Source organism: Ctenopharyngodon idella, chromosome 19 (assembly GCF_019924925.1).
Source record: "Ctenopharyngodon idella isolate HZGC_01 chromosome 19, HZGC01, whole genome shotgun sequence".
In the NCBI taxonomy this organism is placed as follows: Eukaryota; Metazoa; Chordata; class Actinopteri; order Cypriniformes; family Xenocyprididae; genus Ctenopharyngodon; species Ctenopharyngodon idella.
In genome coordinates, this window is record NC_067238.1 from 19,724,161 (window position 1) to 19,749,697 (window position 25,537).

General features: G+C 37.4%; 3 protein-coding genes across 5 annotated transcripts in view; all 3 read left to right on the top strand.

The window, feature by feature from the left end:
- LOC127500919 (uncharacterized) overlaps positions 1-20,546 on the top strand; it is a 42,405-nt gene extending 21,859 nt beyond the window's left edge. Inside the window, exons 1-3 of one of the 3 annotated variants that reach the window (XM_051872528.1) lie at positions 14,734-15,001; positions 16,055-16,104; positions 19,180-20,546. In XM_051872528.1, coding sequence (XP_051728488.1) covers positions 16,055-16,104; positions 19,180-20,302 — 1,173 coding nt within the window. In that variant the 5' untranslated portion in view covers positions 14,734-15,001 and the 3' untranslated portion in view covers positions 20,303-20,546. Of the gene's footprint in view, positions 1-14,733; positions 15,002-16,054; positions 16,105-19,179 lie in introns of those variants that run through there. The other 2 variants (XM_051872529.1, XM_051872530.1) reach the window with 2 other exon arrangements.
- LOC127501335 (uncharacterized) overlaps positions 1-25,537 on the top strand; it is a 135,877-nt gene that overhangs the window by 99,435 nt on the left and 10,905 nt on the right. The window lies entirely within an intron of this gene.
- On the top strand, positions 494-8,290 carry LOC127500917 (uncharacterized). Its single transcript, XM_051872527.1, has 4 exons — positions 494-774; positions 6,002-6,057; positions 6,700-6,753; positions 7,033-8,290. The coding sequence occupies exons 1-4, from the start codon at positions 535-537 to the stop codon at positions 8,228-8,230; spliced, it is 1,548 nt and encodes a 515-aa protein (XP_051728487.1). The 5' UTR covers positions 494-534; the 3' UTR covers positions 8,231-8,290.

Genomic DNA, 25,537 nt, shown 5'->3' on the forward strand with positions numbered 1-25,537 from the left:
ATTAATTTAGGTAATTTATCTGTATATCAGCTCTGGATAAAACATAAATCATCATCCAGCTCAGTTCAGCTTGCATAAAATCATCCATTCATCCCAGAGCAGCCTTTCGGGCAGCCTTTCTCTTTAAAAAAAAAAAAAAAGGAGGGACCCTTTCTAGGCTGCTTCCAGGAAACACACACACACGCATACATAGAGTGTACATTAAAACAGATGTGTGCAGAAGCAAGAACAGCTTTTCTCCCCTCCGACACTTACAGACCAGAACGAAAGAAAACAGGGAGAAACAGAGACAGAAACATCAGGCTGATAAGATTTATCTTTCAGAAGTGCAGTCAGTCTTTCTCGCTCTTAGTGTAGTTTAGTGCCCTACACACACACACACACACACACACAGATTGAGATGAACAGCATTGCTTCTTTGGTTAGCATTGTTGAAACTTGTTTTGGAAATCCCCCAACTTTGAAGGGTGTGGCCTAATCACAGTATAAAAGAGCAAACTCGCCTGCTCTAAAACACAGACGACTAAACAACCCATGATAAACTCATGTAATTTTAATTCCAACAGCTTTAAGAAAGAAGTTTTTAAAGAACAATCCTCCCGGGGCAGGAGCACCAAGACTGATCTAGAGGCAGTAGAAACAGACTCGGCGGTTCCATCGATTGAGAGCGATTGTACTGTAGGCCGGCATACAGCAGTCCAACATCAAACAGACGAGTTACTCCAGAGTGTCTCAGGAGCTCCTGCCCCAGGCACTTCTGCCCTCACAGCCGCGGTGAGTGATTCTGATCTGTTTGAATTAGTTTAGGATCCTAAAGTCACATTCTGCATTTACAGCACAGATAGAAACTTTAATGGTTGTGATTCATGAATGCTTTGGAGTAACAGACCTAAGGTTCAAAAAATGAAACACACACATCCTTGTTTATACTACTTTGTGAGGTCCAAATGACCCTACTAAGATAGTAAGATGAGGAATTTACGACATTGTGTGTCCTTTAGTCGGACCCCACAAAGACAACATTTTAAAAGTCATATATAAGAATGTTTGACAATATCTTAAAGTCATTACACTGGCCCTTCCCTACACTACCTAAACCTACCCGTCACTTTTAGAAGAAATCAAATGAAACCAAACTGTAACTTAAATCACATATTCACACTTATACATGCGTAGATGATTGTAAACCAAGCGCTTGGATTTCGTTGGGGCCCTTATCTGATGGTGCACTTAATGGCAGTCTCAAACAGATGACGCAGTTTTAAAGTACACTGTCAAACTGGTTAGCTACTCACTCAGTTGTGTTACAGCGAAGCACTCCAAGTCGTGAAGCTTTGATCCTCTTCTCCTCCGGAACACGGCGAAATCAGTCCAACGCTGAAATAACTGATGGGTCACACACCCGAAAATGGCCGATGAGTCCAACGCACGAGTGCCTGCGCTCTCTCTCCTTCAACACAGCAAACCGTCCTCTATTCTCTATTAGGATGACTAGGATAAATCACTTTAGGTTCCTGTGATGGGTAGGTTTAGGTATAGTGTAAGGACGATAGTAAATTGAGTCAACATTTAGTCTCATATAAAAGATTATGTCAAAGTAATAAATACAAGTTCATACACACACACACACACCATGTTCAGGTTTGACTGTATTGTGATATGAATGCAAAAAAAAAAAAAGTACTTCAGTGATCATATATTGTTATAGTAATGTCTATAACACAAATGTAAATGAAAACTTGTGAAAAGATACCTATAAAAATATCTAAATGGAAATGGCAATTGAGCCAGTGAGTAATGCTCTGCAGCCATCTAGTGGCTGTTCTTGAAATTTCATGTTATTTTAATTTTAAATTCCAGTAGATGGCAGCAATTTTCCACTAAATCTCCATGTACAAAATCACAAATGCAAACACATTATAAAAACACCATATAAGTGAGTGATATTACATACGTTTAAAAAAAATACATTATCATACATTCCCATGAGTAATGAGCTCTTCAGTTTGCAAAAATAATGTTGCACTTGGATTCAATTACAGAGAGAACACACACACACACACACACACACACACACACACACATACACACACACACACACACACACACACACACACACACACACACACACACACACACACACACACACATCTCATTAAAAGGCGAGTGGGGAATGTTAAGGACATGTTCTCATTGTCATGTTTATCATTGATTTTTACATTGATTTTTACATTTTTACATTGACATTTTTACATGTCAAACAGTAAACATTTTACTTTTATTCATATTATATAAACTATTTTCATCAACCTACTAAAAAATAGAAATAATATATAATACACCAAACTCCGTGTCAGCGTACTGTATGACTTGTGATCTCTCAAGTGTCGAACATTAGAGGTGAAGCTTCACAGCAGCACTAAATATAGCCTAGTTAAATATATAGTTAATAACACATTTCTGATTTAAATGTCAGCGAGTGGTGGTTCGCGGGGCGACAAAAGCTTAGTAAAGTGGGATGATTGTCTACAATGCCGTAGACTACCGACTCTTATTCTACCCGGCAGAAATAAGGCCGTCCTTTCACCAATCAGATGAAAGGGGCGTTTCAGCACTGCCCACATGTGCGAATGAAATATCAAAGCCGTAAACCGATTTGTAAATCACAAACGAAAAATGAGAAATCGGGCCAAAATCTTATCCGTCCATGAGCCGCCTTCAGCGTCTGCGAGCAGCTGTTTTAGCACATCCCCTGCCGCCATTCAGGGAGTTCAAAGAGCATATTTTCTAAGAGTAAATTTCAATAGCCAATTTTGCGCCATTGCTTCAAATGTTGCTGCACAAGTGCAGGGCTCCCCTGCATGCTGATGACGGGCACAGTGAGTTTGTTGCCTGCCTGGGGAAATCCCACGTGAAAGCCGAGCTCACTTCTGCTTCTTCCGCCCTCATCACTGTCGACGGCACCAAAGAAAAAGGTTATGAGAAGCTGCCTCCTCTAGATGAGCCCTGTAGGATGACCTTAGCCCTTGCTGGATGAGCCTACACCTCAGCTGGCCAGGCAGCCTTTAGCATTACCCTACAGGTCTTCCAGGCCAAACTCCTCCCCTCCATGGATGAGTCTGGACCTGACCCAGCCGTATTTAAGGAGCTGCGCAGTGTGACCGGTCTTGCCCTGCATGCTACGAAGGTGACGGCTCAGACCACTGGCAGATCAATAGCCAGCTTAGTGGTGGTGGAGTGCCACTTATGGCTGAACCTCATGGAGATTAAGGAGGCGGACAAAGCCCTTTTCCTTGACTCCCTGGCTTCCCCCACTGGTCTCTTTGGACCTGCTGTCGATGGCTTTACTGAATGCTTCACTGCTGCACAGAAGTCATCCCAAGCAATGCGACACTTCCTGCCTAAACGCTCCAGCTCTACTGCTGCTTCAAGTCGCCCCAGGCGTGCGCCGGCTCAGCAGCCACTCAGTCTGCCCCACAGCCTGAGCCTTGACAGTGCTCCTGCTCTGCAAATTGCCACCCCTTTCCGAAGCGCCAGGGACCCCGGCCAAAAATAGCGCTGAACTCCATGCCTCAGAAGTCGTCCTGATCCATCAGACAGGAAGAGGAGGGGCTAAGTCTCACTGAGGCCGGACCACCCCCTAAACAGCCTTGTTTATGCCTCCAAACACCCCGTTCAGTTCCGGGTGCTGGAGACAATGTGTTTGTTGTAAGCACTGGGTCCGCCCAAGTTCACGCGCCCATGCAAGTAACCGCTGTTATAGTGAACAAAATAAAACACAAACATACTCAAAAACAGAGCAAATTTCCTCTTCACTTACCACGAATGCCAGGCCCCCTTACAGCGACCTGTCGCTCGAACCAATTCAACCCCTTGCCACACGGGAAGGCCATCCCCGTAGTGTCAAAATGGGGTTTTGGGATAATAAAACAAGGTTACTCACTTCAGTTCGCTCGAAGACCCCTGCATTTTAGCAGTGTGGTATTGGATGGCCTATTGCATGGCTCCAATGTATATCTGAGACCCTTATTAGGGTGACATTGCCCTTTATACTTGGTCCCCCTGGGCCCTTATTGATGCTTAAGGAAAGTTATTACACATATTAGTCGTTCCTTTAATCATAGCTCGCCTTGATTGAAACAGTTTAGAGACACAGTATGAGTGAAGTATCGAAAGGGAACGTACTCGGTTACTGACGTAACCTCGGTTCCCTGAGATACGGGAACGAGTACTGCGTTGCAGGCCATGCTATGTCTCTGCACGACTCAGTGTTGTCGCTTTAGTTGAATAAATCTGAGGATCCTATGGCAGAATGCCCGCTTATAGCCTGATGACCCCGCCCATTTTGTTGGGCTCTGGTGGGCTTCATCGCCATAGGCTCTTGCAGCTCTGCTGCTTCATTGTTGGTTCATTTTATTAGAACTGCACGAACCAATGGCTGTGCAGTTTCACTGCGTTATGAAAAAGGCTTCAGTAATCAGAGAAAAAGGAGTTTTCCCCACCATGTCTAATGACGCAGTACTCATTCCTGTATCTCAGGGAACCAAGGTTACATTAGTAACCGAGTACGTTTTTGTGTTTTTAAGAATGTGCTCAAATGGATAAACAAGAATCTCATTCATCATCCTCAGATTTGGACAGGGACAGTGTTATAAATTATGGTATAAATATTATAAATCATTTGGTGATCACTTTTCAACAAATTAGACCTTGTTGAACTATTTTACTTTGAATGAGTTGGTGTTGGAGTGTCGTGTGTAAGTTTCACTTTATAGGAAACAGGAACACTGTGTATCATGTGGCCTCTTGAGAAACACAAGAACACAAATACAGAAACATACAGAGAAACTGTTCATTTATTGACGTATAAGATGACATTTATTGACTTAGGTTTTATGAACCTGTTTTAGTTTGGAACCAGCTAACATTAAATGTTCTGACAAGATTCTGTAAAGTTCTTCCATTAACACTATTAGAATGTTCATTCAAAGTTATCTGGTCTTCGTTCTCAAAACATATACATGTGTTTTAAATGTTACTACTTGTTTCATAACATTTATAGAACATTCAAAAGTAACGTTCACATAACGTTTGAAGAAAGATAAAATGGAATGTTTCTTTAATGTTCACATAACCAAGAAATAAAAAGTTTTTAAAAATGTAAAAACTGAGAAACTTCAGAAATGACATTTCATAACTTAATGGAAACATTAAAAAGATTTTCTTAGAATGATTTTGTTAGCTGGGGAAATGTCATGGGTTTGTGTTCAGAAGAAAAGGGAACTGATTGGCTGACTTTGAATACAGCAGAAGCTGATGGGTTGTGAAATCAGACTCTTGTGTACATGGATTTGTTCTTGGTATCATTCAGCAGCTGAAGGCACATGTTAATCGAGATGAACAGCACTGTTATGTGACGTGATTGTAAAGGGTTGGGCCTAATCAAACTATAAATGAGAAACCATTTACCAGCTTTCCAATGATCAAGCAAACAGACTAATCTTTAATCTTTTTTTACTGATCTCGGTAACACGTTAGTATAGAAAACATGTATTCACTATTAACTATGACTTTCCCTCAATAAACCTCTAATTTACTGCTAATTAATAGTTAGTAAGGTAGTTGTTAAGTTTAGGTATGGGGTAGGATTATGGGATGTAGAATATGGTCATGCAGATTAAGGCATTAATATGTGTTTTATAATTACTAATAAACAACCAGTATTCTAGTAATATGCATGATAACAAGCAACTAGTTAAAAGACCCTAAAATAAAGTGTTACCCTGATCTCTCCATCAGAGGATCTGGGTGTCTCCTGACCCAGGTTAGCCTTAGCTTTAACATTAGCACTACAGTTGGGCTTGGGTTCATTTTGAAGCAGTCTTTAACTGCTCAACATCAAACATTGTGAGTTTTATGGCTCTGATTGAGTTAGTTTGGATTACAGTGCTTTTGGTTTTATGCTAATTTATCTTTTTATGATTCATTTTTTCCATTTTAGGATTCTTCGCTAAAAGACTCTCACCTAACTCAACCGACAAGTGGCCAAAATGATTCGTAAGTACATTTAAACCAATTTGCATGTTCATTGCTTTAGAAACTTCATCATGTGTTTGCTGTTACTATTATGTTTTAAAGCAGTGATTCTTAAGCTGTTTTGTGAATGTGACCCACTTTTGAGGGGAAAATGAATGCAGCGCCTGTGTCAGGATTCAGTTGTTTTACTGGATCAGCCACAAGGACAAATGAGGACTGGAGGAATATGAAATATGGACTTCAGATAAATGGCATCATCGGTTTAATTACAGCTGTATTCATATAAAAATATTGTGATGATTAATCTAGTCATCAAAGAGACAAATGAAGATGCTGAGTGTCCATGCATGTTTAGAAAAATGATAATAAAATCAAAAAGACTGGTTTACTGTATCACAGAGGACGTTACAAATTCTTAAAACTGATTTATTCTGAATCATCTCTCTTTTTTATTTATCTTTGGAAGATTAGGACTCAGTTAGAAAAGCAGATAAGGTTCTTGTGTTGTACTTAAGATCCTTTGATTAAAAACATAAGAATTGAAAGAAAGAGTCAATGACCAACAGTATGTAATACTGTAAATCATTGGAGATGAGCAGAAAGAGTCATTTATATAACAAAAAATAAACATTTAAAATGAACTAATCCTTTTAATATTTCCAGAAAATTCTTCAAAGATTCGCCAGATCTTCAAACATACAAACTTATAATTGGCAGGTAAGTTCATACAGATACAGATATAGATATAGATTACAAGTGTAAACTTATGTAAAACAGTACGTGTCAGTGCGGTTCATGCTTGTACAGAGAGAGAGTCACATGAGAAAATCTTAAACCCAAGAGACTCTGGTTTAACACTATTTATTATAATGAAGTGATATAATATTGAAGTAGTGGGATATTTGTTAAGAGCATGATTGTGTGTATTCTGCTGTTTATTATATAAATATTCTGCTGTTTATTATATTGTGTATCATTTTTGCTTTTTTTTAATAGATCTATTTCCAGAACTGAATCATGTGTGAAGATGGATGATGGAGATTTTATAATAAAAATGATTGATTCAGACATCATTTATAGAGAATTCTACAAAAGAAAACCATCCTTGGAATATTTATCAAATCAAATTCAAAATGTTATGAACTACAAAGTTTTTAAGCCAAAAGATTTAAAAGATAACCACAATGAAACTTTTAATGAATTGTTTAATGATCTTGATGAAGATAAACAGGATTCTATTAAAGAAAATAAACAGCTTGCTTTTTTATGTTTTAGAAAAAAAGATGGATCATTCGACAGGAGAAGAACCATAGTTATAGAACTAAAGTCCCTCTCAAAAGGAGAGCATACTGAAGATGAAATATTTAAACTACTACTAGATATTTATAATGAAAGTAAATGTGATTATTCAGAAATTTATATCTTCTCTACAAATAGCCCATGTTTAGCAAGGAAAGACTGTGTTCCCTGCATGATCAGGGCTTTTGTTATAGCAGAATTGTTAAATAAGAAGCATGGCATAAAAACAGTTACTGGATATATTATAAATTATGGCTTAAATGGCTCATATGATAACAATGTGCCTTTTTACCCTATTAAAGATTGTATTTATACTTTTGATTCCCAAACATTAAGAAGCAAAGATTTAATTAGTGCCTCCTCCCATCCACGCAAAAAACAAAAACATACAAAAGTTAACACAGAATATTTAATCCCAGTTTATACACAAATTATTGCCGAAGAACAAAATTCTACATTTTCAATGAAAGTTACTGTATCCACACCACCATTTAATCTTCAGAAATCTTTCCCAGAAATATCCAATTCTGAAATTTACAATCAACTTAATGAAATTAAACAAAATTTGTTCAAAGATCCAAAATTAGATAAAAAATCTTTTGATGATTTTCATGCATATGGTTTAGAAATGTTTGAAAAATATACCAATGAAATACATGATCTTTTAATTGATTATGATGAAAATATTTATAAAAACATCCGCAAACATCTGCAAACACGTTTCTTTCCCTGGTGGGCTAAAAACCTGGACGAAGCATCCGGTAATTATTTAAATGAGAAACTCAGTCAGAATCTTCAAAATTATGCTTTGCATCTTTTTATATTGGAAATTGAAGAAATGCAAAAAAAAATTGGAAGACAATTTTTTGAAATTGGTCTTGTGACTATAAATTAAGTGTTAATTTGTTCTATCTATTGAAAACATTGAAATAAACATGTAAATTTGGCTCTGTCATTGTCGTTGTGCAGTATTGCTTTATTTATGATGCTCTTGTGTGAGAATCATAAGTGTTGATGAACGTGTTGTTTATACTGCAGTTCCCCACCTTCATTCTCAGCTTGTTCAGGAACTTGATCATCCAATCAGCCAATCAGTGTCACGTGATTTTATTGTCCTGCGTCTCCAGATTGATCAGTCAGATCAGATTCACAGCTCAGTAAAGCTGCACTACAGCAGATATATATTAACAGTGTTTTTAATGACCCTACAAGTTCAAAATATTTTATATTTTTTAAAATATTTTAAATATGTGGGAAGAACAAACACTAAACTTGGTTAGATATTGTAAAGTGTTACCTGTGTACTTTGAAATGTTTCCATACTTCCATATAAACTCTTTTAGAAATTTTAGATTTATACATGATGTTATAAGTTCTTTTCCTTTTTGTTTTGATGTGATTTGTTGAATGTGACGCCACACACTGTTTGCTCGAGTCACAAATGAAAGGTAAATAATGAATTATAATATTACGTTAATAACAAGAGCAATAATAAATAGTGCTGGAGACACAGACTGGATTGTGACAGGCAGACACATCATGTGAGACAGTAAGTATTGTGTAGAGCAGTATTCAGTCTCGGCCATGATTTTATATTAAATAAATAAAAGTGTGTGTGTGTGTGTGTGTGTGTGTGTGTGTGTGTGTGTGTGTGTGTGTGTGTGTGTACTGTTTCAGACACAAACACTGTTGTGAAGCCATAAACACTTTTAATGTCACATGACATGAGCTTCAGTCTTTAAATTCAGCAGTTCAACAGAGAAATACACAAAACTACAGAATAACTAAGATACTAAGATTTATAGATTAGATGATTTTACCAGGATAAAAGAGAGAACATTTCTGATTTACTTTTCATGATTGAATTTTTACATTCAATCCATCTTGTGACGGTCCTCTGGGCCCGTTCTGCTTTATCCGGCAGTGAGGCGGGACTTTGGAGGTAATCATCATGTGAAACACCTGCAGAGAATGACAGAAGAGTTTTTGGTTCTCTGATTTGGCCTCTTCTGTTACCCGGTTACAATGAACCGACTGTTACATCAAACATAGAAGAAACTAAGTGTTGTTTTACAGTGACATAAAACCGCTGATGTGTTTTGCTGTGAGAGTAGAAAGACCTCAAATGTTTGGTTTGATTTATATTTGATATTTTTTAAACTTTTGTTGGAAATTTGGTTCTTTTTCACACCATGTGTCTTTGTCCAACGTTGTGAGAGTGCCTGTAAATTAACACCAGAGGGCACTCCACCCCATCCCATTTCCCTCATTATGAAAGTTTTTTTCTGCATACAGTGGCATAACTGTTGAAAACAGATTTCTCTCTTTCACCAGTCATTTCTAGCAGTAAATGTGTTCATGTGTTTCTCTCGTCTGATGTGTTTCTGTTTGCTATAAAGAGACGCCCTGATTCTCCTAAACATATCTGACTGATGATGATGATGATGATGATGATGATGTAAAGAATCTGTGCTGAGGATCAGGTTTGATCGGATCAAAGGGAAACACCAACTCGTCGGTTCAGTCAGTTGCAGACGGGTCTGATCCTAACACACGGGGTTCGGTCGGGTTCAGTCATGTTTTCCTCAGAAATGAACATATTACTACATCTTTACTGGCCCAGTGAAAAATTCTGACTGTATGATATAATAAGATTTAATCTCACTAAAATTACAAGAATAATCAACTCCATTTGTTACAGTACTGTACCTCAAGTCATCTACTCATAATTCAGTGCAGAAAGACACTTAACCCTATAAAGCTACTGTATCATATTCAATATTGATCAGAACTAATGATAAAGCTGTCGCACACAATCTCCTGCAGTCCTTCTGTCTCTGACTGAGAGTTTAGACTCTTTTCTCCAGTGAAAGTCTTTTAGTATAACTGTACAAACGTCCTTCAGCTCGTGCTTCACGTGTCTGTGAAATCTGCACTGATTTTATCAAGCAAACGTAAGAATAACTTTGATATTGTTAGTAATATTTCAGGTTTAGTTGATTATCCAGACATCATTTATTATAAAAATCACAAGTATCAGATATGATCATCAGGTTTATTTGTTCATCTCTCAATCATCATTGCATTGCATTATATGTTTGAAAACTTCAGAGATCTGATCATAAACTGAGCATTTAAATATTATCTTACTAGGACATATTATTGCAGATATTGATATTTATATGCATTTTATATCAGTATCTGCTGTACTGTTATAAAGACCTCATTGATTTACATTACAGTCTTCAGAATATGTTGTCAGCTTGTTTTTGCTTAGTTTGAGTCTCTGAATGGAACTGAGCAGTTTTTCCTACATATTCTCTCTTAAAACACATATTCAGAGTTTTACAATGTTTCAATAAACTTCCATTTCAAATAATTTGATTTCTCTGACTATTGTGTCATTAGTCAGGGTTAAAATGTTTAAAGGTTTAAGGATTGAAAGCGCTGAATCCCTAAACCAGTCTTCTGTCAGCAGGTTATGAGAATGTAAACCACAGAATGTTTCCATCATAATCATCCGTCAAATATGTTGAGAAGAGCTGGAGTTTAGAGGCTGCAGCAGTTAATCACAGTATTACTGCAGTAAACACCGTCAGACACGAGCGGCCGCAGGTATGAGGAGTTTCTGGTTCCTATAAAGTGACACCTTGATTCTGCTAAAGATATTTGACTGATGATGATGATGATGATGATGATGTAAAGAGTCTGTGCTGAAAAAACATCAAATGTAGTTCATGATTAAACCATTTGAATTAAGTTTATTTTTCCCCATTGGCAGATATTTGTTCTTGTTTTAAGCATTTACTCACTTCATTTTAATACATTTTTCATTAATCAAGTCTTAATATCTTCAGACACTCAGCTTCTCCAGTAAATGTATCTTGATTTAATAATGTTTAGATATTTGTGCTGGAAAACAAGACAGAAATAATGAGTGAGAACATCATTTTTAGTGTGAAAACATTTAAAATAAGTTTTCAAAGAAATATTAATGTATTAATCAGTGATACAGCTAAGAGAGGAAGAGTTTCTGTATAGTTGTGTAAATTTTCATATTAGTAGCTTCACTACATGTTCATTTGTGCTAACGTCACTTTGAACTGGAAAAACAGAAATGAGTTTTTGTGTTTTTAAGAATGTGTTCAAATAGATAAACATGAATCTCATTGTCACGTAGTTTTGGGTTTTGTTTTCATGTTCATGTTTTCATGTCTTTTATTTTGTAGTTTGTTTCATGTTGCTTGTTTGTGTCATGCTTCCCTTGCTCCTCATGTTCTCCCTTAGTCTATGTGTCATGTTCTCATTGGTTGTTTATGGTCATGTGTTCCTGAGTTCTGTTCTTTCATTGGTTCCTTTGTTCCTTGTGTCACTTCCCCATTGGTTGCCTTAGTCATGTGTTCTCTAGTTCTTGTATTTAAGCCATTGTCTTACCCATGTTACTTCGTCGTGTATTGTTAATGTAACCTGCTGTCAGTGAGTGTGATTGTCAAGTCTGTTCTTTGCCAAGTCAAGTTTGCACATCAAGTCTGTTTATGTTCAAGTCTAATGGTTGCTTCGTTTGTTTGCTCACTTCAATAAACTGCACTTGGGTTCATCAAGCTCGCCTTCTGTCTGGACTAATCGTTACACTCATTTATCATCCTCAGATTTGATCATATTTGTATCTTTTGCTCCACTGTGATTCTCAACTTGGACATTGTTGTATATTATGTTATAAATATTTGATTCAAATCATTTGCTGATGACTTTTCAACAAATTAGATCTCATTGAACTACTTTTTCTTTGGCTGACATCAGCAGTGAGTTGCTGTAGGTGTGTTTCACAGAAACGCTTAGAAAATCTGTGGCCATTGATCAACACGAGAACACAAACAGAAAAACTGTTCATTTATTGCTGTATAAGATGACATATTCATGACTCCATTGGATTTTATGATTCGTTTTAGTTTGGACTAACAGGGAATGTTGTGGCAAGGTTCTCTCAAAGTTATGAACAAACGTTCTTCCAGTAACATAAAAGGTTCATTCAAAGTTATCTGGTCTTTAATAATGTTCTCAAAGTTGCAAAGAAACAATGTTCATGGAATGTTTTTGTTTTTGTTTTGTTTTGTTTTCTGTGATGTTTCGTTTGTAAGTTTGTGTAACGTTTTTAAATGTTACTATTTGCAGAATATTCAAAGAACATTCAAAAGTAACGTTCGTTTGCAGAATGAAACAATGGAATGTTTCCTCAAAGTTCACATAACCAAGTTTTTTAAAACATTTAAAAAAAAACCTGGAGAGAACATTCAGAAATAATGTTTTCAAAATTAACGGGAACCTTTCCTAAACTTTTTTGGAATATATTTGTTATTGTGGAAATGTCACAGGTTTGTGTTCAATAGAAAGTAACTGGTGGACTGACTTGAATCATCAAGGTTGTGAAATCAGAAACTCAGGTATGTGGATTTGATCATCTGGGCAGGCATTCTTTCCATCGTTCAGTACCTGAAGGCACATGTTAATCGAGATGAACAGCATTGTTTTGTGTTGTGATTTGTGTCGGGTTCAATGAGGAGCCATTCACCAGCTTTTCATTTTACATCATACACCAAACTGACTTCTTTAAGAAAAGCCAATTTTATTATCTCGTAAAAGCACAAGCGTGACAGAGTCGGGACAGTAAATGTCAAAGAAGGTCCTGGGGCAGGAGTTCATCTGACAGACCGGTCCACTGGTTTTGAGACGAAACTGTCCGGCATTCAGAGCCTCTCCACCAAAGAGAAAGTAATGTCTTTGTGCCTCCTGCTCCAGGAACTGCTGAACTAAAAACCATGATGTGTTACTCTGCTCTGAATGAGTTAGTTTGGACTACAGTGATTGATGTTTAAACAGCATACTTATTTTCTGCTATTTTTTGATTCCTCCTTTTCTTTGACAGAAGACTCATACTCTTCAGAGCTTTGACCAAAATCCTCTGTAAGTGCGTTCAGGTTCACTGATTGAGATGCTGCGTCATGTGCTCCCTGTCACTGTGTCACTGAGTGAGAGCGTGGGCCTTTTGTGCTGCTGGTGATGAGGGTGCTGATGAGCTGCAGGTGTGAGTGATTAGCATTCTGGTGATGACATGCGCTGTGTCTGTGAGAGTGTAGAGCCTGGCGTGTCTGTGACAAAATGTTTCGTTTGGTTTTTATTTGACATTTTCAAACAATAATTTTTGAATTTTTGTAAAACATTTCTGGCAGTAAATGCTCATCACTGCAGTGTTGTTGTGTGTGTTTCAGGTCTGATGTGTTTCTGTCTCTAAAAAATGAATTGCTGTATTTGTGTCTTATCTGTGTCTTACTGTCATTTAGTTTTCTTTTGTTTTTCTTTTAATTGATATTGTTCAGCACGATGGTCAACCACCGTTGTTTTTATTGTGCTTTATAAATAAATTGAGAATTGAGATTAAATCCACTCACTTCTGTCAGGGATTATGATGTTTTAAAGTGAACATTCCCAGAATTCAGAGCGATTTCAGTGTGTTTGTCTGTTTCACAACGAAACTGAGAGCCCAACCCTTACACCACAGATTCTTAACATCAGTCGAACACAGAAGAATCAGTGTGACTTTAGACCTGCAGCAACTACAGTATTTACTTTTTAATATGAATGTAATTTGAGGTGAATCCCCATCACAGCAGTGTTATGAGACAGTGATGCTCAAGAGGCTTTAAAGAAAAACATTCCTATAAAGTGAGGCTTTTTTAAACAGTGTTTTCACATGAATAAACATGAATCATTTATCATCCTCAGAACTGAACGAGAACATGATCAGATTTGTAGATTTGACACCATTGTGATCATTTTAGCTTGGCTTTGTGTTCAGAAGCAGAAAGAAAGTTATCAAGGCATTTGCTTTGATTAAAATTATATGAATTAAAGTCAGTTGTTGTTTATCACCCTATGAAAGTGAATCAAGATGAACAGCATTGTTTGGTTTGACACTGATGGAACTGGTTTTGGAAATCTCATGTTGTGGCAAATAAAATTACATCACCGAATAAGAGACAAACATGTCCAATTGTCTTTAAAGATGGTTTAATTCCTTGGAAGAAAAGGTCAGCAGTCTTACAGTCTAGATACTGATGGTGAGGAGGACATTCTTGCTCTCTCACAGCCTCATCTCTCAGTGTTTTCTCTCTCGGCCGATGATGGTATCTTCAACCTCATGTGGAACATTCTTACACTTGTTCATCTTCTGTCCTCGGGTGGAGGCCCTGCTGTCACGTACCAACACCTTTTACTCTTATATTCTGAATTTTTTAAATATATGAAAAATTCCATTACACCCACACCTTTGAAGGGCGTGGCCTCATCACACTATAAAAGAGCTGCTCTAAAGCAAACACTTCTAAAATCATGGCTCAAAAACTCAAATAATTCAACTCAAATAATTCAACTCAACTCAAATAATTTGTATTGTAACAGCTTTAAGGAAAGAGAAGTTTTTAAAGAACAATCCTCCCGGGGCAGGAGCACCAACACTGATCCAGCAGCAGTGGAAACAGACTCGGCGGTTCTGTCATTTGAAAACGATTGTACTGTAGGCCGGCATACAGCAGTCCAACATCAGAGAGACAAGTTACTCCAGAGTGTCTCAGGAGCTCCTGCCCCGGGCATTTCTGTGCCAACAGTCACGGTGAGTGATTCTGATCTGTTTGAATTAGTTTAGGATCCTAAAGTCACATTCTGCATATACAGCTCAGATAGAAACTTTAATGGTTGTGATTCATGAATGCTTTGGAGTAACAGACCTAAGGTTCAAAAAATGAAAGTGTACTGTGTACTAGACTACTGGGCTTTTCACAGCACTTATATATTGTTGTCCAGTTGTTAGTTTAACTGCTTCTATTGAAATGTTTAGTGAATGTAAGAAATGTGTTTTAAAATGTATGCCACATTATGCACTGTGCATAAACAAAACATGCATATAAAACATTTAAAATTAGTTGTTTATTTGATCATCAGTGATGCAGTAAATGATACAGAGCAACAGTTCATCTATTGTTGCGTGAGATTACTTGTGTAATGTTTTTTTTAAATGTTATTATTATAGATGAACAAACACCCCACTATGAATGATGGTTTTACTGTAGTAATGGACTCTGCGGTTCCATCCGTTGAGAGAAACCATGATGACTCTTAATCTCATTGTAGAATCAAAGTTTGCCTTTTACGTCACTGCAAAAAATGATGACTTAATATCTTCAGTCATTTTGCTTCTCCAGTAAATGTAACTTGATTTAAGAATGTTTAGATATTTGTGCTGGAAAAAAAAGACAAAAACACTGAGGAAGAACATCATACATCTAACATAAATTATAAACTAAACTAAACTTAAATTTAATCCTAAAGTCTGACAGAGATCTGATTCTTACTCCTATCTGAACCGGTATCATATAAACTGATATATTCAGATAGTTTCTAATAGAGAAACATTACAGGAATTAAACATCAGAATAAATTTAGGAAAAAATAATTGAGAAATAGACAGAAAAATCAGTGTTGCATTACAATATATAAATCTAAAATAACACATTACATTTACTCTCACCACAAATAAACGATAATATACAATCTGTTGGGATATTGAGTTAGCTCCTACAATGTTAAATGTTTAAATAATGTTCATCAAATGTTTAGATATAAATTCATACTAACCATTGGCTCTGATTCCTCTTTTCCATTATAGATGAGAAGAAAGAAAGTCAAGAAGAACATCAAGCGCTTTAAGGCCAGAAGGTAAAAAACATAATTTGTAATTGTAATATATGTATGTATGACAGGACTAAACACACATCAGAGTAAATGACACATTTGATTTCATTTACCTCTAAACCACTAGAAGTTGATTCTGCGATAAGTTGATCTAATATTTAATGTTTTAATTGATGTAGCTGATGAGAATAGATCAAAATGCCGGAGGTGTTTTAAGAACAATGTCAGTTCCCTTTCATGGGAACATCAACGCTGCGTTGAATCGCATTGGGATCACTTCTGCGTGATTATGTCTTGAAGCACTCATGAAATCGAACCAATAGTGTGATGGGACGTCAGAGCGGGTGACGTCACGGACCAGGAAACTATAAAGCACTCCTGAGAACAAAGAACGCCAGCTTCTGTGTCTTCAGCAGCGCTCTGTGTTTTCGTGTGTCTTATTTGGTGTTGTCTGTCCGTTACATACACAGCAAACGAATATCTCTTCGTCCGAGGACAAGAGTAGTTTTTCGTTTCCACCAAGCACTTATATAATATATATATATATATTTTGCTTGCTTGGGAGTGGAGCTTGCCCAGGCAGCTCTCGAGGGAGCTGTCTGCGTGCATTGTGAGAAGCTAATGCTCCGTATACTCCGTTCATGCCGGGCGTTCTTCGACAAAGAGAAAGAAGGCGCCACGGCGAGTGTTCCCCAGGGATCGGGTCCCGCTGCTGCTGAGGCACAGTGACGGCTTCATTCCTGGGGTTCACAAATGGATCTGGTGGAGGGGTTAGAGACGGGCCCAGCCTTATCTCGGCCCTCACCTGCCAGACCCAGTGTCTCTCCTCTGGTTGTGGAAGCACGCGCTGTGGTTTCTTCCCCCAGGAGAGAGTCACCGGCGCTTCATTTATCCAGCTCCGAGGAGTTGGATGTGATGAGCATCGAGGCTGGAGAGGAGGTCTCACCATCCTCATCTCCAGCGTATGAGGAGCTGTTGGAGGTTGTGAAGCGGGCGGTGGCCAAATTAAATATTGACTGGCCAGCCGAAAGACCTGAAATGCGGCAGAAGAGCAAGTTAGATGAGCGCTTTTTGCCCGCCCGGTCACAGCCTCAGCGTCGGGGATTGCCGTTCTTCCCCGATCTCCACACCGAGGTGTGGAGATCGTGGCAGAAGCCGGCTCAATATAGAGTTTACAGCCCCCAGACATCTATATATTCTAACATCGTGGGGCTGAAACAACATGGTTATGGGATGATGCTCCAGGTTGAAGAGACGCTTGCGGGCTATCTCTCGCCCGAGTCTGCGTCGTCCCTTAAATCCCCGACGCTGCCCACCAGGCCATTACGTACAACATCAGCCCTGGTGGGCAAAGCTTATGCCTCAGCAGGTCAGGCTGCAGCCTGCTTACATACAATGTCAATCCTGCAAGCCTACCAGGCCGACCTGCTGGGGGAGATTGATGAGAGCGGTGAGGCGAGCTTTGAGTCTATACAGGAACTGCGAAAGGCCACCGATCTAGCTCTCCATGGAGAGGCACTTATGGTTAAATCTCTCAGACATCAGGGAAAGAGATAAAAGCGTGCTGCTAGATTCGCCACTGTCTCCCCTGGGCCTCTTCGGCGATTCTGTCACCTCGGTCGTCAAGAGGTTCCAGGAGGCCAAAAAACAGTCAGCGGCCTTTCAAAAGTTCCTCCCTCGCCGCTCTCTCCCCGCCGAGGCTGCTGAGCGGGAGCAACCTCGGCCATCTACCAGCTCCTCATCTGCGCATAGAGCGCAGCAAAAACAAAGCGTCGCCACCCGTGCTCCCCCGCAAAGAACTTGGGGACCGGGGCGAGCGACACAGTCGAAGCCTTCCAAGGGTAAGACAGATCTGCAGACTGTCATTATCGCAAGGAAGGCTTCGAAGAAGTCCTGACGCCAGGGGCACAGGACTTCTGAGGGCAGCCCCCTCCGGAGAGGGTCCTGTATTAAGATCTATAAAATTATCACTCTGAATGTTTTGTCAGATTGATGCTGCCATTGATCTACAGAGATGAAATTGACATCAAAATGATCGATTTAAGGACAAAATATGTTAAAATTGTAATTAAATTAATGTATTACTTCCATGGTTATCTCCTTCCTATATATTCCCTTTTTCCTAAAATCAAAAAAAATATCTTCTAAGGTTTCAGGGTTCATAAAGACAAAAACAAATTTCGCAATCAGTGTGTTATTGCTGTGACTGAACTAAAAGCAGGACCGTCTATATTAAGCAACATCATATGACCAAGAGTGCAATAGTTCCAAACAAAGATCTTAGCAGAACCATAGTGGAGATGGTTTTTTTATTGTATTTTTGCAGTAACTATTAACTAGCCCTTTACAGTGTTTTTCAGTATGATGCCCTTACTGCAGTTCCATTGAAAATAATGTTCTTTCTCAAAACATTGAATTTTGATTTCTAATTGGTCAAATTATCTAATTGCTAGATACAAATTTTTTTTTGAAGGTAATTGAGAAATGATTGTGGTCTTTAAATGGCAGTGTTTTCTAAATGAAACACAAGAGCTGTTTTGAATGATGTGTGTAAAGTAGAGAACTGTGTTTAGAGTTTGTTGTACAAATGTAAAGCACGTAATGTGCTTGTAGTTTTGCAGACTTGGTCTGAAGATTCAGTACATTCACGGAGTAAAGCCTCAAGTACCACTTTTAGTGTGTAAGCAATTTAAAAACAAGGTTTAGATATTTTTATAAATTAAGACAGCCTTTGTTTGTTACCAAATAAAGAGTATTCCATTTGTTTCCCCAACTATAATAAGTACCAAAACCATGACATATAAACTAAACCTTGAGACATATGAACCATTGCACCCCTAGTGTTTGTACGGGGTATATTTGTAACTTTGAGTTTTACATGATCATTAACAAACACATGAAGATGTCAGCCTAACGATCAGAACACTAAATTTAAATAAAGAAACAACATGCAACCTGCAGTTATGAAAGGTGAAAAACATAGCTGCTAAATCCAAGACACTCTGCGTCTGCTCTATACTGTTATTAACTGTGTGAAGTCAATGATATAATCAACACACGTTTCATTGTTTAGTTGGTTTCAATCTCAATGTTTTTCAGATTCTTGGAGTTTTTGAAGAATGAAGAGAAGCTGTGGATAAACAAAGATAAAAATGGCATCATCAATATTTTTGATTTGAGTGTGAAGAATGAAGCTTTAAAAAAAATACAGGAACTAATTGGTTTATATTTGTCAACGTGTTGTTTAAATAATCATATTCTCTTTCTTAAAAAAATTTTTTTTCCCGTCAATCAAACTATGTCTTTAAAAATTTTATACTTTATAAAGCACTTTAAAATTGATAAAATGGTTGATTTAGACAGACAGTTTGCCTTTGCAGTGATTGAATTAAGAAAGGGACAACCTATATTAATTGGACCCTTTAAACCAGAAACTGTTGGTCAGAATACACAACATCCTGACAGACAACACAGTGAACATAAATGCATACAACATATATATGAGTATTTTAAGAATATAAAATATAATAGAAAGATTAAAGCTGTACACATTTTTACAAAATTAAATCCTTGTTCTGGCATAAAAGGAAATTGTGATCCTTGTATGATCAAGTTAGCTCGTTTGTCTGAAGAAATGTATAAATATAATATAGATATGTACATTACCTTCCAGGACATTTATGGTATAACAGGACACATAGTAAAAACACTAAGGAAACTAAGTGATAAAGACCCTTTAAATGAAAACATATTTAAATTTAAAAAAATAGTTTACAAACAATATCCTAAATCAAAATTTAAATGTGTCCTAGGAGACAAAGAGCAAAATTTTATTAAAAATGATATCTTACAAGCAATTAAGAAATTAATTCCAGAAACAGACATTAAGTTAAAAATTGAATTTACCAGAAATAAAATGAAATCAGATGAGTTGAAGAGTTTTAGAAAAGAGCAGACTGATAATATAAAGAAACAACTAACAAAACTGAATGTTAGTGAGGAAATTATTAAAGAAATTTGTTCACTTTTTTATTCTAAGTGGTGTGATCTAGTTAATGAAAAATATGAAGAGTTTATCTATGAGAAGCTCAGTGATCACATTAACAGCTTTGCTGTTAGATTCATTTATGAAAATATAAAATGCTTTATTAAACATTTTAATCTGGAAAGAGTAAATTTATCTTTAAAAACAAACTTTCAAATTTCAGTTCAGGATAATTAGTTCAGGATAAAAACTTGTTGTAATGTTGTGTTGTGCAGAGGATCATGTGTCTCCTTCATTTGTATTAGTGACAGTGAGAGTATTTCTCTGTAATCGTCTTTATAAATCCACCTGATAAAGACGAGATGTTTCCATCTAAAGACACTGACAAACTGGTGATTCTCCATCTCACTGCCTGTTAGAAAACATCTGTTCAATGTCATTCTCAACAAATACATTTATTCAATAAATCTATTTCCTTTCACGTTGTCTCCTGTTTTCTTGGTTGGAGAGCAAATTTCATCTCTCTTAACCTCAACTCTATCAGCCTGATTCTAGAGAGATCTTTCAGCCAGATAATCTGGACCAACATTGTGTTAGTATATAATAATAATAATAATATACCCAACAATCGACCACAAAGCTCTTGAGGCTGTGTTGGTGATTGTTAAAGATTACTACTCAATGCTAGCATTGTCATTTTTATTTGTATATTTAAATGATCCTTCGGTTACTGTGTAACAGTTAACCTGTTACAGGGGTGAATTTTTCTTCCTGGCCATTAGAGGGCAATAGAGAGAGGACATGGTTTCCAGTTTTGGATGGAGTGTGTAAATTAGTAAAAGGTATTTAGAGATATGCTCCAATAGAGGGTATGCACGTGACATCAACGTCGACCGTTATGACTGCGATTACGCCCACTGAGTGGCAGCATTGGTTTTCAGCGTGAATGTCGTTAAAAAAACACACAAAACACATCAGAAATGGGAAAGAGCTTTGCGATTGACTGTACAAACAATTTTTACACAAAATCTGAGGTAAATATTTTTACAGACTGCTGAAAGCTACAGAAAGAAATAAGCAAATGTATTGCCAACTCATCAATTAAATATTTACCATCTCATATTCTGCATAATTGGGTGTTTTTAAATAAACACTGACAAAAACTATACAAGTTTTAGAGCTGTGGAGCATGATAGGAGGAAGCTCCAGTCTCTTGTAAATGGGTCGAATGTATTAATGCAGGCATACATACATCACAGATGGAACTTGACTGACTTCTTTTATTTGTCCGAGCTCATATAGGGAGACGCACACTGCAGTCCTGCTCACGCATAACAATAACAATTACAAATACCTATCCATATTTACACAATTGCATCACCCATGAACAGCAAACCAAATGACCCAAAATTATCACACAAAATAAATTCCACAAGTACAATGCACTTACTGTGGCAAACATCCAATGGGTTTACCCTTACAAAAAAGTTTATTCAAGTGCTATTAGTATACTTATTTTAAACTAAAAATAGGAAAGTATACTTTGTCTACTTTTTTTATGTACTTCTCAGAAATATACTTAAAATTACACTTAAGTATACTCGACATACTGACAGAAAGGTCTAAGTATATTTGGCCTTTACTTGTACTCAATCTTTTTATATTCTTGAATTCTTGGCTTGTGTTCAATCTTTTGATTGAGTAGCCTTTTCAATACTCTTTTCACATAGTTTTACATACTGTCTTATAAACTTACATCCAAATATAAATTCATTAAGAAAACAGATATGTTCCTAATTCTGAGTATCTGAATTTTTGTGTTGGCTTGTCCACTGGTAGTGTACATAGGAATTTAATTCAAATCTACTTCACTCTTTCCCTGCCACTGGCTGAATTTTCCGGCTATCAGTGTTTTCACTGTTTTACGGCAGGTGGCGCTATTACACATCTTCTGAAACAGTACAGAATCTCCAGATCAAAACTTGGGTAAAGAAGCTGAAACAAGCCGTATCATGTATAATTATATACATATGTCAAACAACGTGATCATCAAACATTAAACAGCATGTAAATCAAAACTGCCTAATGTTACTGAAGGAAATGTCGACCCAGGACGAGCTACAGGACTGTGGAGGACTCAATCTACTCCATCGGTATTTTGATCATTGTTCTGAATCCCATCCGGATGTCGTCTCTAACAAAAACACAATTTCTCAGACTTTTGCTCAAAAAATCATTTTGCACGTCAGTCAAGCTCGCATCAGCTGACTCCCATGTGAATCACGTCTACCTGTAGGAATACGACGCCTATCACGGCATTCATATATAAGCTACTCAGTATTATCAGCAGCTATTGCATTTCTCAGGAGCTAATTAAATGGTGAATTCGACAGGCAAATCCGCATCATCTCACTAGGAATTGTGCAATTGGGAATTTAGCAAGAGGGATTCGTTCCCCACATGGATTTCACCTCTTGAACACGCAAATTCGCCGCATCGATCATAAGCTGATTTGTGAGTTAGCATCTGCTTCTCGCATCACTGCAATTTGACATGGACTCAATTAAAGGGTTAGTTCAGCCAAAAATGAAATTTCTGTCATTAATTACTCTCCCTCATGTCGTTCCACACCCGTAAGACCTTCGTTCATCTTCAGAACACAAATTAAGATATTTTTGATGGCTCAGTGAGGCCTGCATTGAGAGCAATACCACTGCACTCTTATGATCCAGAAAGGTACTAAAAACATATTTAAAACAGTCATGTGACAGCAGTGGTTCTATCTTAATATTATAAAGCGACAAGAATACTTTTTGTGTGGCAAAAAAACAAAATAACAACTTTATTCAACAATATCTATATGGGCCGTTTTTTTGCAGAACTGCTTTATAGATGAAATGAACTAATTTGATAACTGATGAATAAATTAATTTTCCTGTTATCACTGTAAATCTGCTTTGAAACAATATTGTATAAAGCACTATATAAATAAAGGTGACTTGACTTCTCATTGTTTGTCTTGTCACGTGATACTCTTCTGTCTTCTCATCGGTTCATTCCCATACACAAATGTAATATATGTAATCATTTCATCATGCATTCACATGTCTTTGTACTGTATGTGTAATATACAAATTACACATACATGCATAGCATATTGTTTACATACTATGTGTCAAAGAATCTTAGTATGGATTTTAGATGTATGTAAAATGAGTTTGTGTGCACATGCATTTTGAATATATGCTAGTTTATTGTCAGGTGAGGGATGTGAGGAGGACTCAAGGACGCAGAGGTTAATGGGCTTTTATTAGACTTCAAAAATAAACAAAATAACAGTGATGTGACGTTCACCACCGAAGCTTCATTCAATAAATCGTAATACGAATAAATAAGTACATGTGTAGTTTTGGGTGTGTAATTTGTAATAATCCTCATTCACAAGCACTTCAACAGACCATTCCACAATAATCTTCATTTATCTTGATTATATATGCCTACATGAGCCTTGACTATGACTAGGCAAAAGTTTATGTGAATAAGGCTAATGTGTTGATCACAGCAGATTCATAAAAACTGCTGCAGTACAACAGCACATAAGTTAATACATCCCATTTATTAATTCTTTCATTCACGAGCAAGGACCATGCCAAAACCATAAATGTTGGAGAATTATTTATAAGTTAGGGATGAAAGAGGATGAAGAGTAATCAGGTTGATCCGTGCATCTAGTGTTGGTGTCCGGGAGACTCAGAGTGGGGGCATCATCTCAGTTAGATGTAGGCCGAGTGATTAGGACCCCCCCATTACAACCTGGAAGGGAAGAGTAAGGGATGGTAAGGATGGTTGGATGGATGAGAGAGGGAGGGAAAGGGAGGGTTAGAGAGAACAAGACAAAGAGTATTGTAGGGGGCGGCCCGATATAAGAAGGTTTTGAGAAGTGAGGTGATTGGTTGAGGTGTGGCCCCGCTTCCGAACCTCAGTTAACCAGTTAACTCCATTTAATTCATTCACAGACTCATTTATCCATTCATTGTGTAAGTACCATGACACAAGAGACTAATTTTTTTATTGCCTTTATGTTTTTCACAGCACAAACTGATTTATTATATGAAACAATCAGTGGCTGGGTCGTCTGGGAAACAAAAGCAGCTTTTCCACCTTTTGACCACAAGATGTCGTTAGTGTGCACAGTGCTGAAAATGAACCATTTAAGATTCAGTTGATGGGAAAAGGGAAACGAGGAGGGTAACAAGGAGAGCTGGTGGGGCAAATGAACCAATAATCAGGTAACAAGAAGAGCGGGTTAAGACAATAAACAGCTGAGCTCTTGGACACACAGTCGATGAGAACTCCTGTGCTACACAGAACACCACATAAGTTCACAGCCGATGATAAACAGGAGGTGTGTGCTACAACATGAAATGGTGTATTGATCAACGCAACATGGTGCTAAAACTTTAAACTACTTCCCTCAAGCTCCATTTTCAAGATTGGCATGTCAAGTTGGCCTCTTTTCTCTAGCCATAACCGTGTCCATATTCTCCACATAAAAACCACAAGAGCCAAAGTGTGATTGATCTCGCTGATGAGATTTCATTATTTTATACTAACTTGTGTCGTATCCAGAGGTGTTATCATCGTACGGTCTACATGTATGTCGTACTCAAGTTTATTAGATCTGTGAGATTTGTAATGATCTTATAGGATCGTCTGTAGCAGTCATAAAGCGTTGTCACAGTCTCAACCATCACAGGTTATAATTAACAACTGTATCTGTCACATCAAACATAGTAGAAACTAAGTGTTGTTTTACAGTGACATAAAACCTCTGATGTGTTTTGCTGTGAGAGTAGAAAGGCCTCAAATGTTTTGTTTGATTTATATTTGATATTTTTTAAACTTTTGTTGGAAGTTTTTTTTTTCCTTTACAGTGGCATAACTGATGAAAACAGATTTCTCTCTTTCACCAGTCATTTCTAGCAGTAAATGTGTTCATGTGTTTCTCTCGTCTGATGTGTTTCTGTTTGCTATAAAGAGACGCCCTGATTCTCCTAAACATATCTGACTGATGATGATGATGATGATGATGTAAAGAATCTGTGCTGAGGATCAGGTTTGATCGGATCAGAGGGAAACACCAACTCGTCGGTTCAGTCAGTTGCAGACGGGTCTGATCCTAACACACGGGGTTCGGTCGGGTTCAGTCATGTTTTCCTCAGAAATGAACATATTACTACATCTTTACTGGCCCAGTGAAAAATTCTGAGTGTATGATATAATATGATTTAATCTCACTAAAATTACAAGAATAATCAACTCCATTTGTTACAGTACTGTACCTCAAGTCATCTACTCATAATTCAGTGCAGAAAGACACTTAACCCTATAAAGCTACTGTATCATATTCAATATTGATCAGAACTAATGATAAAGCTGTCGCACACAATCTCCTGCAGTCCTTCTGTCTCT